The sequence below is a fragment of the Camelus bactrianus genome, chromosome 13 (assembly GCF_048773025.1).
Source record: "Camelus bactrianus isolate YW-2024 breed Bactrian camel chromosome 13, ASM4877302v1, whole genome shotgun sequence".
Taxonomy (NCBI): Eukaryota; Metazoa; Chordata; class Mammalia; order Artiodactyla; family Camelidae; genus Camelus; species Camelus bactrianus.
In genome coordinates this window covers 77,911,979-77,929,303 of record NC_133551.1, presented here as the reverse complement: position 1 = coordinate 77,929,303, position 17,325 = coordinate 77,911,979, and the positions used below count along the sequence as shown (strand labels likewise).

General features: G+C 60.5%; 2 protein-coding genes across 8 annotated transcripts in view; one reads left to right on the top strand and one right to left on the bottom strand.

Annotated features, from left to right (window-relative positions):
* The window catches only part of PRDM16 (PR/SET domain 16), a 309,339-nt gene that overhangs the window by 245,787 nt on the left and 46,227 nt on the right, over positions 1–17,325 (top strand). The gene's annotated exons all lie outside the window — the stretch shown is intronic.
* On the bottom strand, positions 10,541–17,102 carry LOC141579657 (uncharacterized). Of its 2 annotated transcripts, none has more exons than XR_012511496.1 (4): positions 15,541–17,102; positions 13,821–15,423; positions 13,203–13,416; positions 10,541–12,863 (listed from the first exon to the last, which is right to left on the bottom strand). XR_012511496.1 is itself a non-coding variant. In XM_074377639.1 (4 exons), the coding sequence occupies exons 1-4, from the start codon at positions 15,893–15,895 to the stop codon at positions 12,379–12,381; spliced, it is 1,158 nt and encodes a 385-aa protein (XP_074233740.1). In that variant the 5' UTR covers positions 15,896–17,102; the 3' UTR covers positions 10,541–12,378. The 2 variants fall into 2 exon arrangements, 1 of the variants encoding a protein (XP_074233740.1); XM_074377639.1 differs by having other exon boundaries at positions 15,320–15,423.

The following is a 17,325-nucleotide window of genomic DNA, read 5'->3' as shown; positions in this document are numbered from 1 at the left end:
GGGTTCTGTGTAACCCAGGAAAGTCATCATTTGGTTAAGGAAAGAAAAAAGCTACGAGAGAGAGAGATGTGCAGAGCGCAGCATGTACTGGTCTGGGGCGTCCCGACCTCACCAGGCACAGCCCTGAGGTTCCACTGGGCCAGCACCTTCCAAACCCCAACTTCCGTGGGGGGAGGCACAGGGGAGGGTGTGTCCTGGATTTTGGGTGACGGGCACAGACAGGAGGAGGGGACAGGAGGAGGTCTGGCAGGCCGAAGGATGCAACGGGGCCCCCTGGCCACAGCCCAGAGTGAGCGAGCGTCTGCTGGCGGCCAGCAAGCCCTGGACACGGATCGGAAGGCAAAGGAAGGCACCCCACCTCCTTGATTCAGTCCCGCCTCCCGGGCAGACTTTCCTCCAAGGAGCCTCGCGTGGCCTCATTGTGGCTCTGGTGACTTCGTCCTCCCTCTCCTGGCAAATGCCTTCCTCCCTCCGGGCTTGAATTGTGCGGATCTCAATCTTGTCTGAAAACCCCGTGATCTGGGGGCACATGGTGGCCAGTGCAGCTCGCCCACCCTGTGCACGGGACGCCCCGGGAGTCCTTCCCCGGAGAACTGGGAGGCGAGGATGGAAGAAGGCACAGGTGGGCATCAGCACAAGATGTGGACCCTGCAGGAAGAGGGAAGGAGCTAAACAGAAGGCGTCGGCGTGCTTGGACGGGCGGAGGGCTTCCTGGAGGGGATGGCGTGGGGCTGGTGGGGAGGCAGGGACTCAGGGCTGGGGCCGGAGGGTCACGGGAAGACCAGAGCAGGGTCACAAATGGAAATGAGGCTAAGAACACAGCCTCGCCTTGGATTGCACAGGGTGCTGGGAGCTTGATTAAAAACAAAAAATGTAGCTGGGTCAGCAGATGGGAGGTTGGATGGATGAACATAAACACGCAGACAGATTTTCCTAAGGCACCGGGCTGTGTATCAGGACTCTCTGGAGGGCGGGGCCTCAAAGATCCCACAACTTTCAGCCTTCCTGTTCAGGGGCCAGTGCAGGACACCCCGAGACTGCCCTTCTGGGAGCAGATAGGGACCCCTGAGTTTCACTGGGTCAGGCGCCCACGGCAGGGGCCGCAGACCTGCCTTTCCCCGCGGGGCTCACGGCAGCCGCGGTCCTCTCCCGACGGCGTGGGTGTCCATGGGGCTGCCCCCATGGGCTGGTGTCTGGCTGTTGCTGTCCACCCACTGTGTTCCCCTTTGACAGCCCGCTTGACCACCAGTGGACGCACCGCAGCATCCTTAAATTGACATCCGGGGAGCGGGGGTGGGGGTGCTCCGGTTCCGGGGAACGCCTCCCACTGTGGAAGGAGCCGCCGGGCTGACGGCCCAGGAGCACTGGGAGCCGAGGAAGCCAGGCAAGGCTGGGGCAGCCGTGGCCTTGAAACCCACCCCAGGCCTCACACCAGGCCGCTTTGCCCCTCCGTGAGGCAGTGCGACTTTCCCAGGGGCCTGAGGGTCACCCACAACGTCTTCATCCCCGAGAGTGTGACCCAGCCTGGACTTCCTAAGTATAAAATCCATAATAAGCCCCCCTCATCTCCCAGGAGGGGCACCTCCTGAGTAAGCCCCCACGCCGGCCTCGCACGATTACAGATGCCCTGAGGAGGCGCTCGGGGAGCTGGAAGCTCGGTCCAGGATCCTTCCGAGGACATGAGAGGAGGGAGGAGGGGAAAACCCGAAACAAAACAAAACCCAGATCCATGCAGTTCACACCCCCAGTAAAGAACCACTCAAGTGAAACCAGATGCTTGCAGATTAGGGACCAGAAGTACCCAAATCAGCACCATCCACCTGACTCAGCCCCAGAATTCTTTGGGAACGTGGGCGGGGACGTGGTTTGGGCCGCACGTGGCCTCGGGCAGAGGAGCTCCCGGGTGGAGTTCTAAGGGCTGCTCTCTGAGCCGGGTCCGGCTCTCCGAGAACTGCAGGTGGGCTTCAGGAGGGACATCGCAGTCGAACTGACCCCAAACCCACCCCATTCTGTGTGGGGGCGTGGGGGTCCACCTGCCTGAAAAGCTCTTCCTCCAGGCGTGAAGTCTGGGGCGGAGGTGGTCTAATGGTCTCGGGGCTTCCTGGTCTGCCATTAAGTGGACCCAGATAGCCCTGCATGGCAGCCTTCGCAGAGCTCAGCGTGACCTCTTAACGGGAGCACAGGTGGGCCCGGCAGTGCCGCAGCCTCCAAGGGCCCAGGAGGTGAGCCCGGTGGGCAGGAGCCCCTCGTCCGTCCACACCCCACCCATCCAGCACTTTCTGGGTAGATCCTGGCAATGGCCTCTTTTCCCTTGCAGCCCAGACCTTCACGGAACCGTCTACCTCCAGAATGTCACCGCCTGGGGCCACCGCTGCCCGCCCCTTACCCCAGCAACAGCCTAGTAATGACCCTGTGCCCCTGCACGTGGCCCCCTGGTGCCAGGGCAAAATTAAACTAGGCCCATGGCAACATATTTATTTGCTGCTGGGGCAATTACTTCCCCCCTCCCCCAGCTGCCCAGGGGGACAGGTGGGCCTTATAGAAACCAGAGCCAGAGCGCAGTTTTAATTATCAGGGTCCAGCCGGGGGACCAGAAGCTTGACATGTGGGGCCACGCCCCACCCCTGCCCCAAGCCTTGAGAAAGATACTTTTATTGCTTCCTAAGGAAGCGGAGTGCGTTAGGGCGGCCTCATCCTTCACCAGCGCCGTTCCTCCCACACCTGAGCCTCTGAAGGGGCGCAGAGCATCCCCAGGGCAGGGCTGCTTGTGGAGATGAAAGGGAGACGAGGGAAGCCTGCGAGGGGTCCCCAGAGTAAACCGGGGTCTCGGGCGGGGGGAGGGCGACCTAGGGGACAACGCCACACAGGCGAGGAGGGGTCTCCTGGAAGCAGCCTGGGGTCACCGGGCTGTGGCTTCTGTGCGGTCTGTCGGGAATGTGCAGTTTGAGTTGCAAGGTCCCCCGGGCTTGGCATCAACCTGAGGGCTGGGGGTGGCTGCTCAGGGGGCTCTGGTCAGGCTTCCACGACGGGAATGTAGCTCCTCCCCTGCCCGTTCAGCCCATCTCGGAGCCACCAACATCCCCCAAGCGCCTACTGTGTGCTGCCAGCCGAGGGTCACAGGTAGAGCAGACGCCGTGCCACCCCTGAGTAGGGGCAGTCTCGCCGGGCTCCACGGGGGCACAAGGGCAGGGCAGCTGACACCCCCTCCCTGGGGGTCAGGGAGGAGAAGGAGGTGTGCGGCTCTGCTTGGGAAGGAAAGGGGGGGCTTCCTGGCAGATACAAGCACCCCTCCTGCTGCTTCCTCCTCCATGTTGGGGGCAGGCTGCCCACACCCCGAAGGCCCCCAACCTGCACCGTCAGCCCTAAAAGGGAGCTGCCGCCCCGTGCACGAGGCCGGGCTGGGCCGGGCCGGGCTGGGGGCGTCCCTGAGGTCGGGCCCAGAGAAGAAACGCTGGGGCTCTGCTGGGCAGCCGGCAGCCCCAAATGTCAGCCGCAGGCCAGAGGCGTCAGGGCCCGGAGCTGCCGCGCGCTCACAAGTCATAAATACCGCCCAAGAGGCTCCCGTCACCCGCTGCAGGCTCGCTTCCACCAGCCGCAGCCGCGGGTGATTAATGAGAATTATCATTAACGCTAATCAGAGCCGTTTGGAGGAGGCTGGGGTGGAAGGAAATGCCCTTTGTGGGGCTGCGGAGGCTGCTCTGAAGGGTGTGTGCACGTGTGGGGTGCACACATGCGCTGTGCATAGTACGCATGTGCTGTACACAGGCACTCACACGCACTCTCATGCACACACATGCACACATACACACAGTACACACTCGTGCACACTCATGCACGCACAAACACGCTGTGCACATGCACGCACACACATACATACATATGCACTGTACATGTGCACTCACATGCAAACACATGTGCATGCACACTTACACACATGCACACGCATGTACACATACACACACTGTACACACGCACTCAACGTGCATGTGCTGGAGAGGGCTCCGAGGCTGGCTAGCGGGAGGGGGTCTGGCAGATACAGATGCAGCTGAGCTGGTGCTAAGAACAGCCCTGGCCTGTCGTGGATGGCTGGCTCCAATGAGGCCGGAGAGCTGATTGCCAGGGACACAGGCCTGGCCCAGCACAGCGCGGCCCCACTGGAATGGACTCTCTCCCTCTGCCGCTGAGCACGTTCACGACGTGTTGAGCTTGGCAGCTGCTCACAGATTGGGCGGGCTTGGCCAAAACCAGGGCCGATGCAGGAGAACACGGGGCGCGTCTGATGCCCTGAGTCAGGGTGTGGGGCGGGGCCCCTCTGGGGGTTCCATTTTCTCTGTCGGCGCCCGGCCTGGTCCCCTGCCCTGGGCCCACTCCCGCCCCATCACGCCGGGGCCGCCTTTTTCCCGCCCGTCTCCGAGGAAGTGGCAGACGGGGCTGCGCAGCGGGCTTCCCTGCCCTCCGCATCCTCGCTCGGGGGGCCGTGTGGCTTAAAGATACAAAGTGTCCTTTTATTGGAAATATCAATTCAGAAAGGGGCTAGTAGTAAGCTGAGAGTATTTGGATAAACTTGACAGCCCTTAGGACTAAAAAAGACCTTTTGTTCCCGCCAAGAAAAAGGCTGTCGCACCACCCCGGGGCTTGCTGGAGCCAGTCCAGAAAAAACTGAGGTCGGAGCAGAAAAGCGATTAGGGTGTCTGGTGAAAGATCTTTACTCTAGGTCAAATGTTTATTATTATTTATTTTATTTTTTTATTAGAATGTGTGGCTAACATCCTATTGCCTAATATTGGGCTGTAACCGTGTCTTCGAACACCGAGTCTGGTCCAGCCCAGCCTGCAGGGGCACAAAGGGAACTTTGTGGCATGTAGGGGTGGAGCGGGGGGCGGCACCGGCGTGTTTTATTTTGCTCTGCTTTGTTTTCAAGATGTTGACCCGTTTAAGAAGGAGCAGGCATCTCCTAGGCTCGTCCTCCATGAGCAGAGGGGTCCCAGAAGCTGAGGGGCCTAGCTGTCATGAGGAAGGGGCCGCCTCTCTTTCCAGCGGCAGGAGGTTGTGCGTGCAGATGGCACGGCGGGCGGGCGTGATTTGGGTGGGTCTCTGCCAGCATCGAAGAAGGTCAAATGCAGGCTGTTACTGGGCGGGTGGGGACATGGGAGAAGCTACCTGTCGGCTGACCCGATGCACCGACAGCCAAATGCCTTTTCGGGGACACTGACCTGACGGGCCGCCAGCCCAGCACCTCCCTGAGACTCGTGTCCACTGTCCAGAAACGCGTGCGCAGCCCCGCTGTTCCCTGGTCTCTTGGCTGTGTCTTGACTTACTGGCCTCCCAAAGAGGCTGGTGACTCTCTGGGATTCCCGGGAAGGGACAGCCCTCGAGAAGCCACGAGAGATGAAAGTCTCAAACCTAATTTGATCCTCTCCCACCCAAGCACAAGGAAAGGAAAACAGCTCGTCCGACTCAAGTCGCTGGAGGAGAATGAGCCGACGTCGCGTGAGAGGGGACTTGGCAGAGCGGGAGAGCTGTATCCGCGCCCAACACGAAACCTAATGACTGTCTGTGAGGGAGCTGGTCGCTGAAACAGCCTAGGGGCTGAGGCCCACGTGAATCCAGAAATTTCTCCACCAGCCTCTGCAGAAAACCTCCAGATGGTGGATTTTCTCACTGGTCCCTGTGGAAGGACCCTGGTTGTGGGTGTGGAACTCGGAGCAGCCTCTGTGGGGTCACCTCGGGGACGCAGTCACAGCGGACCCAGGCAAAGCAAGCAGCTACCCTAGGCCTGCCTCTCCGCCAGCACCGCCTCCTGCTTGGCCCTCCCCTTGGCCAGGACCCGGCACGCTGCCGCTTTCCCAGAGACAGCGTCCAGGAGGCTTCTCCCAGGACCGCAGGCTGGGCCTCCCACCCAGCCCCGACACGATAGCCCCAGGGTCCTCTGTCACAAACGCAACGTGAAAGAAAATGCACCTGCCTGTCTCAGCCCCGCAGGGCCTTCCTCGGGGCAGCGGCCTAGGGCCCCCCCAGGGATCAGAGCGCTTTGCGAATACTAGTCTGAGGAAAAGTGCCGTGACGCCCGCCGGGCCAGAGACCCGTCTTCAGATCCACCCTGGTCACCGTGCTCACACCAGCGAGGCGCCACGTTCCCACGGCCTGGACTCCAGCTCGGCCGTCAGGCACTGGCGGTGGCTCTAAGGTGCGCCTCAGGGTTCTAAGGAGATCATATTTTCAGAGAGAATTTCCGCTGCCACCAGAGAATATACACATAAACGTAAAATATTGACAAAATTGAAGTGGTGGTGTATTTTAAGGTAATGACTTTTATGAGCTTACTTTCCGTAATTCAGTCGACAGAACAAAATTACTGGAACGGCAAGCGTGTGCACTAAGTTTAAATGTTTTGATTCTTTAAAATTTTTTTATTATAGTTTAAAAAAATTAAATTAGATACTAAACAGAAAAAAGAACCTAGTCTTCAAAGCAAGGCACTTGGGAAAGAACCAGGAGTGGTTATTTTTACTGAAAAGAAAATCTTAAAATAGTCTTCATTTGCAGAGGAAGACTAAACAAAAATCGTTAAAAATAAAAGTTAAGTAGCAGGTGTTTAGAGAGTGAGAGGTGAGGAAAGGGATTCTGAGGGACATTATCCATCCGACATACCTAAGGGCGACCCTCCTCCCGGAGGCAGAGAGCTTTCTAGAAAAAAGCCAAGGACCCAGCAGAGGGGAGAAGCTGTGTGCCCCTCAGGGGAACCACCAGCGCAGTGACCATCCCTAACCTTCGAGGAACCGCTGAGGGCGGCTGGCCTGTCCAGAGTGGCCCCAAACCTTGCCACGTGGGGCTGGACGCTGGGAGTCACCGCGTGGACGGCCCTGGCCCAGAGTCTCCAGGACAGAGTTCCCAGCTCAGGAGTCACACCCAAGACCAGGCCTCCGACACTTCCATCAGGAGGGAGTCTGGGGTGGGGGCTGGGGTCCTGGCCACTGGGGACTCATGATCAAGCCCCAGGTGCCCTCCGCTGGCCAGGGAGACCTCAGAGGGAACGCTCTGAACCCACAGCCTAAGACCCAGGAAGCTGAAATGGAAGGGAGACCACCAGCCGCCCTCCCCCAGAGACGGAGCCCCCAGCCGCCCCCTCCCTGCACACACACAGCCCCTCCTCGAGAGGCAGCTCCAACCCGGTCACCTGGGAGGTGCCCCGACTCAGGGCAGCAGCCCGGTGGGCTGCCCCAAACCACGCTGCTCCGTTTCAGTTAGGCGTTCCCACCCCCACACCCCCCACCCCAGGTTTTATTCCCGTCCTGACAACATGAATAGAAACAGATCTGCCAGAAGCAGCCGTGCGCCACTCACCCTGGGGAGAAAAGTGAATCCGTCCTCCCATCCTTTGCCTGTTCTCAAAACAAGAGAAATACAACAGCAGAATCCACAGAAAGATCTCGATGAAAATGTTCCGAGGCTCTTAAACGCCCCCACTGAAATTCTGGGTACTCGGCTGCATTGTCCTGCCCCCGGGAGAGGCCGGGGGTTGGTGGGTGCAGTTCCGAACCATTTGTGTCACACAAATGCTGCTGATTAGGTTTTTAATAAGCCGTTTCAATTCTATTTCCTGGGCTTGAATAGATGTTTGCACTTGGCTGGTGTGGACTTGAAAGGGGTCCAGGTAATATCATTGTGGGGGACATACTCTTAATTCCTTTAATATATTTCGTCAAAGGTGACTGGCTGTAGGAACCGGCTGAAACACGGGCAAAGAGGGAGCGCTATTGAATTTAATTGGTTCCATTTGTCATTCAAGACTGACTTTGCTGCACCTCTGTCTATGAATCATTTCCAAACTTGCCGGTCTGACCCACCGGGCCCACAGCTTGGGAAGGAAGCCGGCTTTGGATTCCCAGGGCGGCATCTCGGGCTGAGCTCACGTTCAAGGGCAGGCCTGGCGTGAGGCCCCAGGTGCATCACTGAGAGCCTGGATGGCCTCCGGCCAGGACGACAGCCCGCGAGAGCTGGGGAACCAGGAAGGAGGTCATGCGATCTGGGAAGCCAGCCTTGCGATCCCAGACTCTCAGCCCTCCTCCGTGTCCGATGCGCTGGGAGGGCTGAGAGCAAGAGCAAAGGCGGGCCCACCGGGTCGCAGCGCCTGGGGCCCCTCCCCACTCAGCCACCCAGAGGACGGCTGAGCCCTAGGCGCCCCGGGGACACGGAACCCTGGGGTCCCAGCACGCTGTTCAGAGGGAGACACACCTCCTGTCTCTATAAAGCCAAGGCCAAGGCCCGGGCCCTGCCCGGTGCTCTCGTGTGCGTGTGCAGAGCTGGCTTCTGGCAGGGCATCCACACGCCGTCCTCACCAGGAGCCATTCTTGTCTGTTAAGGAGCCGCGGGAAACGCTCATTATGGGACGTGGCCAGGTGTTTGCTCAGACCCGGCCTGTTGAGGTTTGAGTGATTTGCAGACACTGATCTCAAACCATGTGGCCTGATGCTGACAACTGAGTGACAGAGCCTCTCCAGACCCACGCATCCCCTGGGAAAGGAAGAAGGGTGGCCTGGGAGAGCCCGAGTCCGCGGCAGGGGAGCCACCAAATATAACCTGGCAGGAGGCAGCCCGGCCACCACCAGACCTTTGATGAGCAGCTACTGCATGCCAGCCCCACGGGGTGCTGAGGTGGACTAGCTGGCCCCACAGGGTGCTGAGAAGGATAGGCCATCCCCGCGGGGTGTTGAGAAGGACAGGCCGGCCCCACGGGGTGCTGAGAAGGACGGGCCGGCCCCGCGGGGTGCTGAGGAGGACAGGCAGGCCCCGCAGGGTGCTGAGGTGGACGGGCTGGCCCCACAGGGTGCTGAGAAGGACAGGCCATCCCCGCGGGGTGCTGAGGTGGACGGGCCGGCCCCGCGGGGTGCTGAGGTGGACGGGCTGGCTCGGCCTCTGCCCTGGAAACAGGACACCACCACACTAGCCTCAGGAACAATTGCATGGGGGTGTTGTACACCGGACAGACAGACTGTAACACTGGATGCAGGAAAAAATGCAACTGTGCTTTCCAGGGAGACTAAAAGGAGCGTTTGTACCTCAGAACCCATGGAGGAATGAAAAGGAAACGGGCCCAGAATGTGCCAAGGGGACCTGAGGAAAGCCCCTTAGGCAAAGGCCTATGGAATACTGGGGAATATTCTCAGCTATCTTGAGACACCCACTCATTCTTTGTCCCCCAGACATTCACTGCGCACCCACTGCCACCTGGCTCTGGGAGTCAGCCAGATGAAACCTTCAAAGCCCTCATCGTACAGAGGAGGAGAAAGAAATTACTTGGACAGCACAGCCATAGTCTACTGTGTCCTTACTGTGATGGGGCAGGCGCTGGGAGAGCCCCTCAGAGGGGCCCAACCCACTGTGTGGGATCAGGGCAGTCCTCCTGGGAGAGGGGTCCCTGTATTCTGCCACCTTTACAACTGTTGGCAGAATGTCCCGTTATATCTCACCTTGGGAGCCGGAGAAAGCCAGAAGTATCTGCGTAGATTGAGGGAATCCTGTGCCTCATCTATCCATCCATCCATCATCCATCCATCATCCATTCATCCTCCCATCCATCTATCCATCCATCATCCATCCATCCATCATCCATCCATCCTCCCATCCGTCTATCCATCATCCATCCATCCTCCCATCCATCTATCCATCCATCATCTATCCATCCTTCCATTCATCCATCCTTCCACTCATCCACTGATCCATCCATCCATCTACCATCCACTGAGCGATGCATCTGGACTCTCAGGCGCAGAGGGTCTGAGGGTAACGCGGCCCTGGGCTGAGGCTGTGGGCTAGGGGGGAAGAATCCCTGCCAAGGAGCAGAGAGCAGGGTGAGGGGGTCTCAGGCATCCTTGGTGGGTTCCTTGGCTGCGCGTTTGGCTCCCACACTTGGGGTTTTTGTCCAGCAGAGAGAAAGACCAGGCAGCTCCCCGCAGGGCCCCAAGGAGTGTGCGTGCTATTTTTGGAAGCCCCCATCCCCCAATTTGCAGCAGCTTAGCCATTGTGGGAATTCCTCCTGCACCTGCTGGGGGCAGGCGGGGGGAGCCCCGTTCACCAGCTGTGCAGTTTGTCACCACTTACATGACCAGAAAAAGGTTATGAATGTGACACCTTCTGGGGGCCTCGCATCAGCTCAGCGGAGGAACCGCTTCCTGTGGGCAGCCCCCGGGCTCCCGCCGCGCCCCGGGCAAGGACGCTGCCACAAGCCTTTGGTTTTGAGTGTTTGGGCTTTTTGTCCCCTCCAATCTTTTTAATGATCAAGAAACAAACACAGTGTCTCACTTCAGAATGTCACAGCTGAGTCTGCGGTCGTGTGCAGAATTTAGGCTCAGAGACTTCTGCTCCAGACCCAACTTCAAATCAGATCAGCGTTTGAAGAAGTGTTTGGGTTGTTAGCGATCTAACCACGACAGCCCAGGGAGCAGGGCAGGCCTGCAGCCGCGGCAGGGGCCAGGGTGGGGGCGGGAGTGGAACTTACAAGCTTGGGGGGGGGGGTACTTTACAAGCCGGCCAAGATTTGGGGGCTTCTCTGCACTGAAAGCCTTTACCTGTTCAAACAGTCCCAGTGCTGACATGTGGGTGGCTTCTCACGACCCTGCCCTTCCCGGGGCATCGGACCTTCTGATCAGCCCCCAGACCCCGCGGCAGCGGCTGGGTGACCTGTGGGTGTTTCCACCCCAAGAGGAGTAGAGCCCCCATGAGGCTGGAGCAGGGCAAGGCTAGGCCTTCCATGCTGGTTTGTCAGGACAGTTGCACGTGGGCCCCTACAAGACATTTGAGGGTCCTTGGACCATGGGGTCAGGGCAGGGGGACAGAGCAGGGCAGAGAATTTACACCCAGATTTCACCTGGATTATTGGCTTCTACAGGAACCCATCTGACAGGGAGCTGCCCTTGGGACACCAGCTGCCCCACTGGGGAAGGGCCCAGGATTCCAGCCCATCAGCCCGTGGCTGAGCCACTGGCCTGAGTCGGCAAGGAGGACCCCCTCCTGTGGGGGGCTGAGGCTGACCCAGGGCTCCCTGCAGTGACTGGGGGCTTTTTCTTTGGGGACACCCCAAAAGCTTCCAGAGCGTGAAGAGAGAGCCCCACACCCAGGTAGGCAAAGGGATCCTTGAAGGGAGACGCCCCGGAGGGGGCCTGTTTGCTGAGGCCCCCCCTCCTCACTGCCAGGGCTGGCTTGTCCCTCGGGGGGCCCGGGCAGCTCACTGAAGAGTTCCAACCAGCCGGGAGCCTCTTACCCGCCCGGAAGACCCAGAAAGGGTCCCTGCTTCTGACGAGCTCCCCCGTCGCCCTGTGCTGCCCACCCACACCCGAGCCGGCGCATGTCTGAGAGCAGGTGAGCAGGTGCAGATGGCCAGGGAAGCAGCAGATGCCTGCAGCCATCAGTGGCCACAGACACGTCCCCACAGCGCGTGCACCCTGGGCAGTCTCGGAGCCCAGCGGAGCTGTGGGCATGGGGCTCCATTCTGGACCTCTCCAAGGAGCTACCGAGGGCAAACCAAGTGTTCCTTAGAGTGCACCGTACCTGCCTGGGGCCACTGGCCTCCAAGCGGCCGGGAGGCAGGAAAGAGGCTTTCTAGGTCCACAGGGTCTTGCAGCAAATTGTGTTACAGCTCAGTGCTACAGCTCAGTGTGACAGCAACCTGGATCCGGGCGAGAACCAAGGAGCAATCGGATTGGAGAACTCAGGTTTATTACACCAGCGGGCCCAGAGGCGTTAACTCTCCAGGCTCTGGACCCTGTCTGTAGGTTTACACAGGCTTTTATAAGCTACCAGTCAAGATTTTGCAACATTTTGCAACATCATATGCAGAGTCGGTGTTAGAAATTGACCAATCAGGAGTGAGCTTTGTGTAAATGAGGTGTTAGAAATGGACCAATCAGGAGTGAGCTTTGGGAACTTATAGAATCTTAGGGGTAATTCCACTTTCCTAGAAACAAGCCATTTTACAAAAAGCAAGATAATGCCACCGGGCCAGGGAACCGGATGGCGCTGGCAGGAAAGTAGTGTCCCCGCCTGGGGGTCCTGCCAGTCTTTTCATGGGGCTTCCCACCTCAAGGGGAAACTGATGCAGGAGCCCAGACAACCCCCATGTTGTCACGTTGAAAATTTGTAATGTCAAGGCTGGAAAGGTTCCTGCGGTGAGAGAGTCAAGCCTCCCTTTGGAGCAGCCTAGAGGGCTGGCCACCGAGGCCTCCTTGAGTCCCCGCAGTGACAAGGAGCTGACCCCTTTGCGAGACTCCTCGCCTACCCTGCAGGCCACCTGCAGGCACGTCCTCCCTGCTGGTCCTGAGGTTTCAAGGGCCCCTTCGTTGGTCACCCCAAGGGGCTTCTGTGTCTGAGCGAGTCCCTCACTTACTTCCCTGCAGGCCTGAGGGCACTAGTTTCAGTCACCAGTTTGCCTGATTCTTTCTTTCCCTTCTTTTTTTTAACTGAAGTACCGTCGGTCACAATGTGCCCGTTTCTGGGGTACAGCTGCCCGTTTACTCCTGGTGGGCCAGGGCTACCACCCACCACCAATGAGACAACCTGCACACTTGCTGTGATGGGCGAGACGCGGGAGAAAGCTGAACCCCAGCACCTGCCCCCGGTCTGGAGCCGGGCAGTGCGCAGGCCACGCCAAGGGCCAGTGACCCTCAGCGCAGCCCGCGTGGCCGTGCTCCCACAGCTTCTGTTCTTGTCCCCTGTGCGTCGCTGGCGAGATCGGGCGAGCCAGCCCCACTCCAGGCCTGGGCAACGCGCTGTGTAGACTGACACGTCCCCTCTGCTTGGCCACCGTCTTGCCCTCTGGTTTTCTGCACGGACACTGCTGGGAGAGTTACCCCGTATGCAGCCCCGGCCTGAGGAGGAAAAGGAGAAAAAGGGAGACATGAAATAAGAGTTGGATGGAAGGGGAGGAGGGACCAAAGAAGAGGTGGGGAGCTATGAGGAGAGCCCAGCTGCAGAGAGCAGAGCTCTGCCTCCTGGGCCCCCGGCTGGGCCCCCAGGGCCAGAGCAGCACTGAGCATCTGGGTGTTTTGTGGGACATGGTCTGTGAACCCCGGAGGCGCAGTGGCACCTGGGTGTCTGAGCAATCGGGAGAGGGGGTCTGAGAACCCGGGGGGGGGGTTGCACAGCACTTGGATGTGTGAGTGATTTCTGGTCTGAGCTTTGAAGGCTTCTGTGGCCCCAAAACTCACAGAGTGTGGTTTCTGGGTCTGGCTCTAAGCCGAGAGGCTCCACCCGTCGCTCACAGGAGACAATCCCCCAGGCGCGGCCCCGGGCAGGGATGCCGTCAGTCTCCACTGTCAGGCACCCACTTCCTTTGCAGAATCCCCATCCTGGGCCGTGTTCTTGGGTCTCTGAGACGGAGGGACCCTGGTCTTTGTCCCCCACGATACACACACAACTGCCCTGGAAATGTCCCCAGGAGACCATGGTCAACAGGGCTGTCCAGGAGCCCCAAGCAGCTCCTCCCAGGCACAAGCCCCAGGAGATACTGGTTCTCTCGGTCCTCTCTGCCCTCGCGAGCTTCAGAGACCGCTGGCCTCCATCTTGGAGGAACAGCTTCCATGAGTTACCTGCTCTTCCTCGAAGGAGCTCCCTCCCTCCCTCCCCTCCTCCCCTCCCCTCCCCCACCTTCCTCTCAGCCCGAGCAGTAGGGCCCCAGGCCGGTAACCCGTAACCCGTCTGCCAGACCTCCTGTCTGCTGGGCAGCCGTGCAACCCCGTCCCGCCGGCCACATTTCTCGTTAGTGCTCGGTCATCTCAGCACCGAGCCCCGTAATGAGAGTCAGGACGGAGGATTTACGAGCTCACCCAGGCTCCGGGGCCGCACCCGGCAGAGGTGTTTCCAGAATGCCTTTCCCCCACCTCCTTCCATCACAAGAATGGGCTTTCTGTTCCAGCTACTTGTGGACGCGTAAATCGTAACCACGACGTGTGCGTGCGTGCGGGTGCCGGCGGGCAGGAGAGCCCCGCACAGCTTGGTGGCTGGCTGGCGGCTCTGAACAGCTCGTGGGTGATTAAACAAGGGGTCAGGGTGGGAAGGACGGGCCCCTCCCCCATCCCCGGCTTCCACAGAGCCAAGTCGCAGCCACAGGACGCAGGGCCAGCGGGGCAGATCCCGGGCCGGCTCCTTCCTGCGGGCTCGGAACCCACTAGCGACAGGTGCGCCGCCATTGCTGGCCGTGCGCGCACCCCGGACGGGCCGGGGCGGGCCGGGCCCACTAAACGCGAGAGGACAGCCCGGCCGGGAGCCCGCAAACTTCAAATGATGTGCAGAAGAAATTGTCGAGGCTAAGAGAATTCTTCCATCCCTCGGCACTGCTGGTGGGGGTGACTTATGAGCTGGGGTGGGGTGGGGGGGCCTGGGCGGCCACATGGGGAGAGGGGGCAGGAGGGCAGCTTCCTTTGAAGGCTCTGGGACCCCCGAGGCTCAGCCCCAGACAGCCCCGAGCCAGGCTTTGGCGTGTGATCAGGTGGAGGGCTGAGGGAGGTGGACTTCAAATCTGCAGAGAGGCCCAGCCCCGAGGCCACAGCAGCCTCCAGGCCACTACCTGCTACAGCCGCCCTAGGAGACGCAGGGAGCAGGGCCAGCTCCTTCCCTCGCCATCCCTCCTGGGCTCATGCATTCATCCATCCTGCACCCGGGCAGGGTCCTGACCTGTCCTCATGGGCCCTGGAGAGCCTCATCCCAAAAGAGGCAGGAGAGGGGCCTGGGGCTGCCCGGGCCCACGTTCTGGATTCCGGAGCACGCCGACTCTGCGGTTCTCGGAGCAGGTCCTTGACCTGGCTCCAGACTGCGTGCGGGGTGCCTGGGCTCGGAGCGGCCCTGCTCCTCCGTCTCCTGTCCTGTAACATGAGCAAGAACAGCCCCTGCCTGGAGGCCTGCAGTGATGTGTAAGAGGCAGGGCTGGAGCAGAGAGAGACCTGAGCCCACGCGGCTCCCGGTGTGAGCACCCCAGAGGCCCCAGCGTGGCCACCACGGAGATCCTAGAAAGAGCACCAGGCGGAGACCAATGCTGTAGCCCGTGTCTCCCCTTCTGGAGTCAGAAACGGCACAGCCCACCCCCGCCCCAGACAAGAAGCCAGGCCTGCGGCACCCTGCCCACCGAGGCATGGGCTCAGGCCGCTCCTGGGAGCGCCTCCCTGGCCTGAAGCAGAAGGGCGGCAGCTTCCAGGGCTCCCTCTGGGCTCCTGCGTCTCCTGCTCCGTCATCCAGATGCACCCAGGGGCGCCCCACAGGGCTGGGCTCTCCACGTGGAGACAAGAGAGAGACGTGGTCCTGGCACCGGGGTGAGGTCCCCGCTGCCCACCTGGCCCTTCTTCACTGGTCCAGGGCCCCAAGGCCGGGGCCCCTTGGGCCGTCCTTGGAGGGAGGAAGTTCGCTTAATCCCTCTCAGAGGCAGAGTTTTAGTCCCTGTGGAAGGAAGGAGGTCATGGAGGCTCCTGCATCTCCCCAGAAAGCAGGTCAGGGGGCCTGTGAGGGAGGAGGGATTACCCCAACCCTTGGGGGCCACCAGGAAGTAACAGCTACCCTGTGATGGTCCAAACGGCCAGGGGCCGGGGGGCCGGGTCCTCTGGGTTGAGGAGGAGGGACACTCTCCAGGAGAAGGCGCACACCGGGAGCTGGGCAGGGGGTCCTGCAGGACTTGTTTCCTCTGAGCCCCAGGCCCTGCACCCCAAGAGGGATGGGGACAGTCTGGAAGCCCCAGCTCAGTGTCCCATGTGGATGAGCAACCGGCCGTGTCCACGTTCACTCGTGCTTGAGAGGCCTGAAGATGTTGGCCGCGGTCCAGGGCAGGGCGAGAAGAAAGTGGGCCGTGTCCAAACACCTGCAGGGCATCCTGTGGAGGACAGAGACCTGTCCCGGGAGGGCCAAGAGGGCACATTTAGGGGGGAGGGTCTGTCCATGCCAAAGTTACTCCCAGCCATGCAGCAGGATGGACCACCGACCAGGCCTGTCTGGGGGGGGCCGCAGGGGACCCGGTGTGCCCGTAGGTGTGCAAACAGCAGTGTGGACTTGCCTGCAGACATCAGGGGAGGGTTCAGGCGGGATGAGCCTGGAATCTTCCAGGACCGAGAGGCACCAGGCCGTCACTGCCCCTGGCCTCCTGCACTTTCCCTGGCGCGCCTCCCCCGCTGCCCCAGGACGGGTTCTTTAAGGACCTAAGGGCCAAGCACGCTCCCTGGGGCGACAGGGGAAGCGGGGCCCCCACGTGCTGACTGTGGCAGCTCACAGCATCACTTACGGTCTCCACTAGTCCCAGACTGGACCAGACTGGACCAGGGGCTGGGAGACACGTGCAAACAGAGACAGAGACGACAGAGTCAGAGAGACTGCCAGCCCCCACCACAGCCGCACCACCTGCAAAGACGCTGGGGGGCACAGGGAGCTGGGGCCCCCACAAGTGGGGGGTCGGGGTCCCTGGCCTTGGCCAGCAGCCCCTCTTCCTCCCTGTGATGGAGGAAGGCAGGGTGCCTCACCGAGCAGAGGTGCCACTGACCGCAGCTTTGCTTGGTGGGCCTTTTTTGTGGGTTTCCTGCAGTTGGGGTGGGAGGTGAGAGGAGGGGCTGATGAGAGACGTTATTGCCTGGAGGGGCCTCTCCCATGGGGGCCTGCGCTCCCCCCACAGTGGCCTCCTGGTGTGGCAAGACCGGGCCGTGTCCCCTTCACCCTCTGGCACCTGAGGCAGCTGAGGACTGGGAGTCTGTCCCAGGCCCTCTGGTCTCTTCTTTCTTCCAGAATTAGGCCCATGTGGTTAAAGTCCCCCAAAGTGAAGAACCCCCAGGACTGAGGCCTTCTGGTCGCAGCCCCGTCCAGGCTGGCTCTGGAGCACCCACCCAGAGTGGCCACGGGGCGTGGATGCCAGAAAGAAGAGAGGCAGACTCTGTGTCTCCCACCACAAACCAGGTGCTGCCCCAAACCTCCATTTCCTTGCTGACTTGCAGGCCGGGCGGAACCCTCGGCCATTTAGAAAGTGTCCCCAGACGTTTGGGAGGCACCAGGACTGTTCACAAAGCATCCTGATTCTCTGGCCAGAAGTGGGCTTCTCCCAGCCTCGTGGGGCAGCCGCCTTCCCTTCCCAGGCCCTTACTGTTCATCAGGCGCACTTGGGAGATCCTCCAGAGGGCAGGGGCCGTGGCACCTGGAGTCGGCCACCTCTGTTCGTGGTAGGACAGGTCACAACCCCTGCCCAGATTTCCCTGGTCCCTCCTGACACCCTGCTCCCACCAGCCCTCCCACCTGGGCCCCCTGCCCACTGGGATACACCTGCCAAGCTGGACACACTTGCATGCCTAGACATACCTGCCCTCCAGG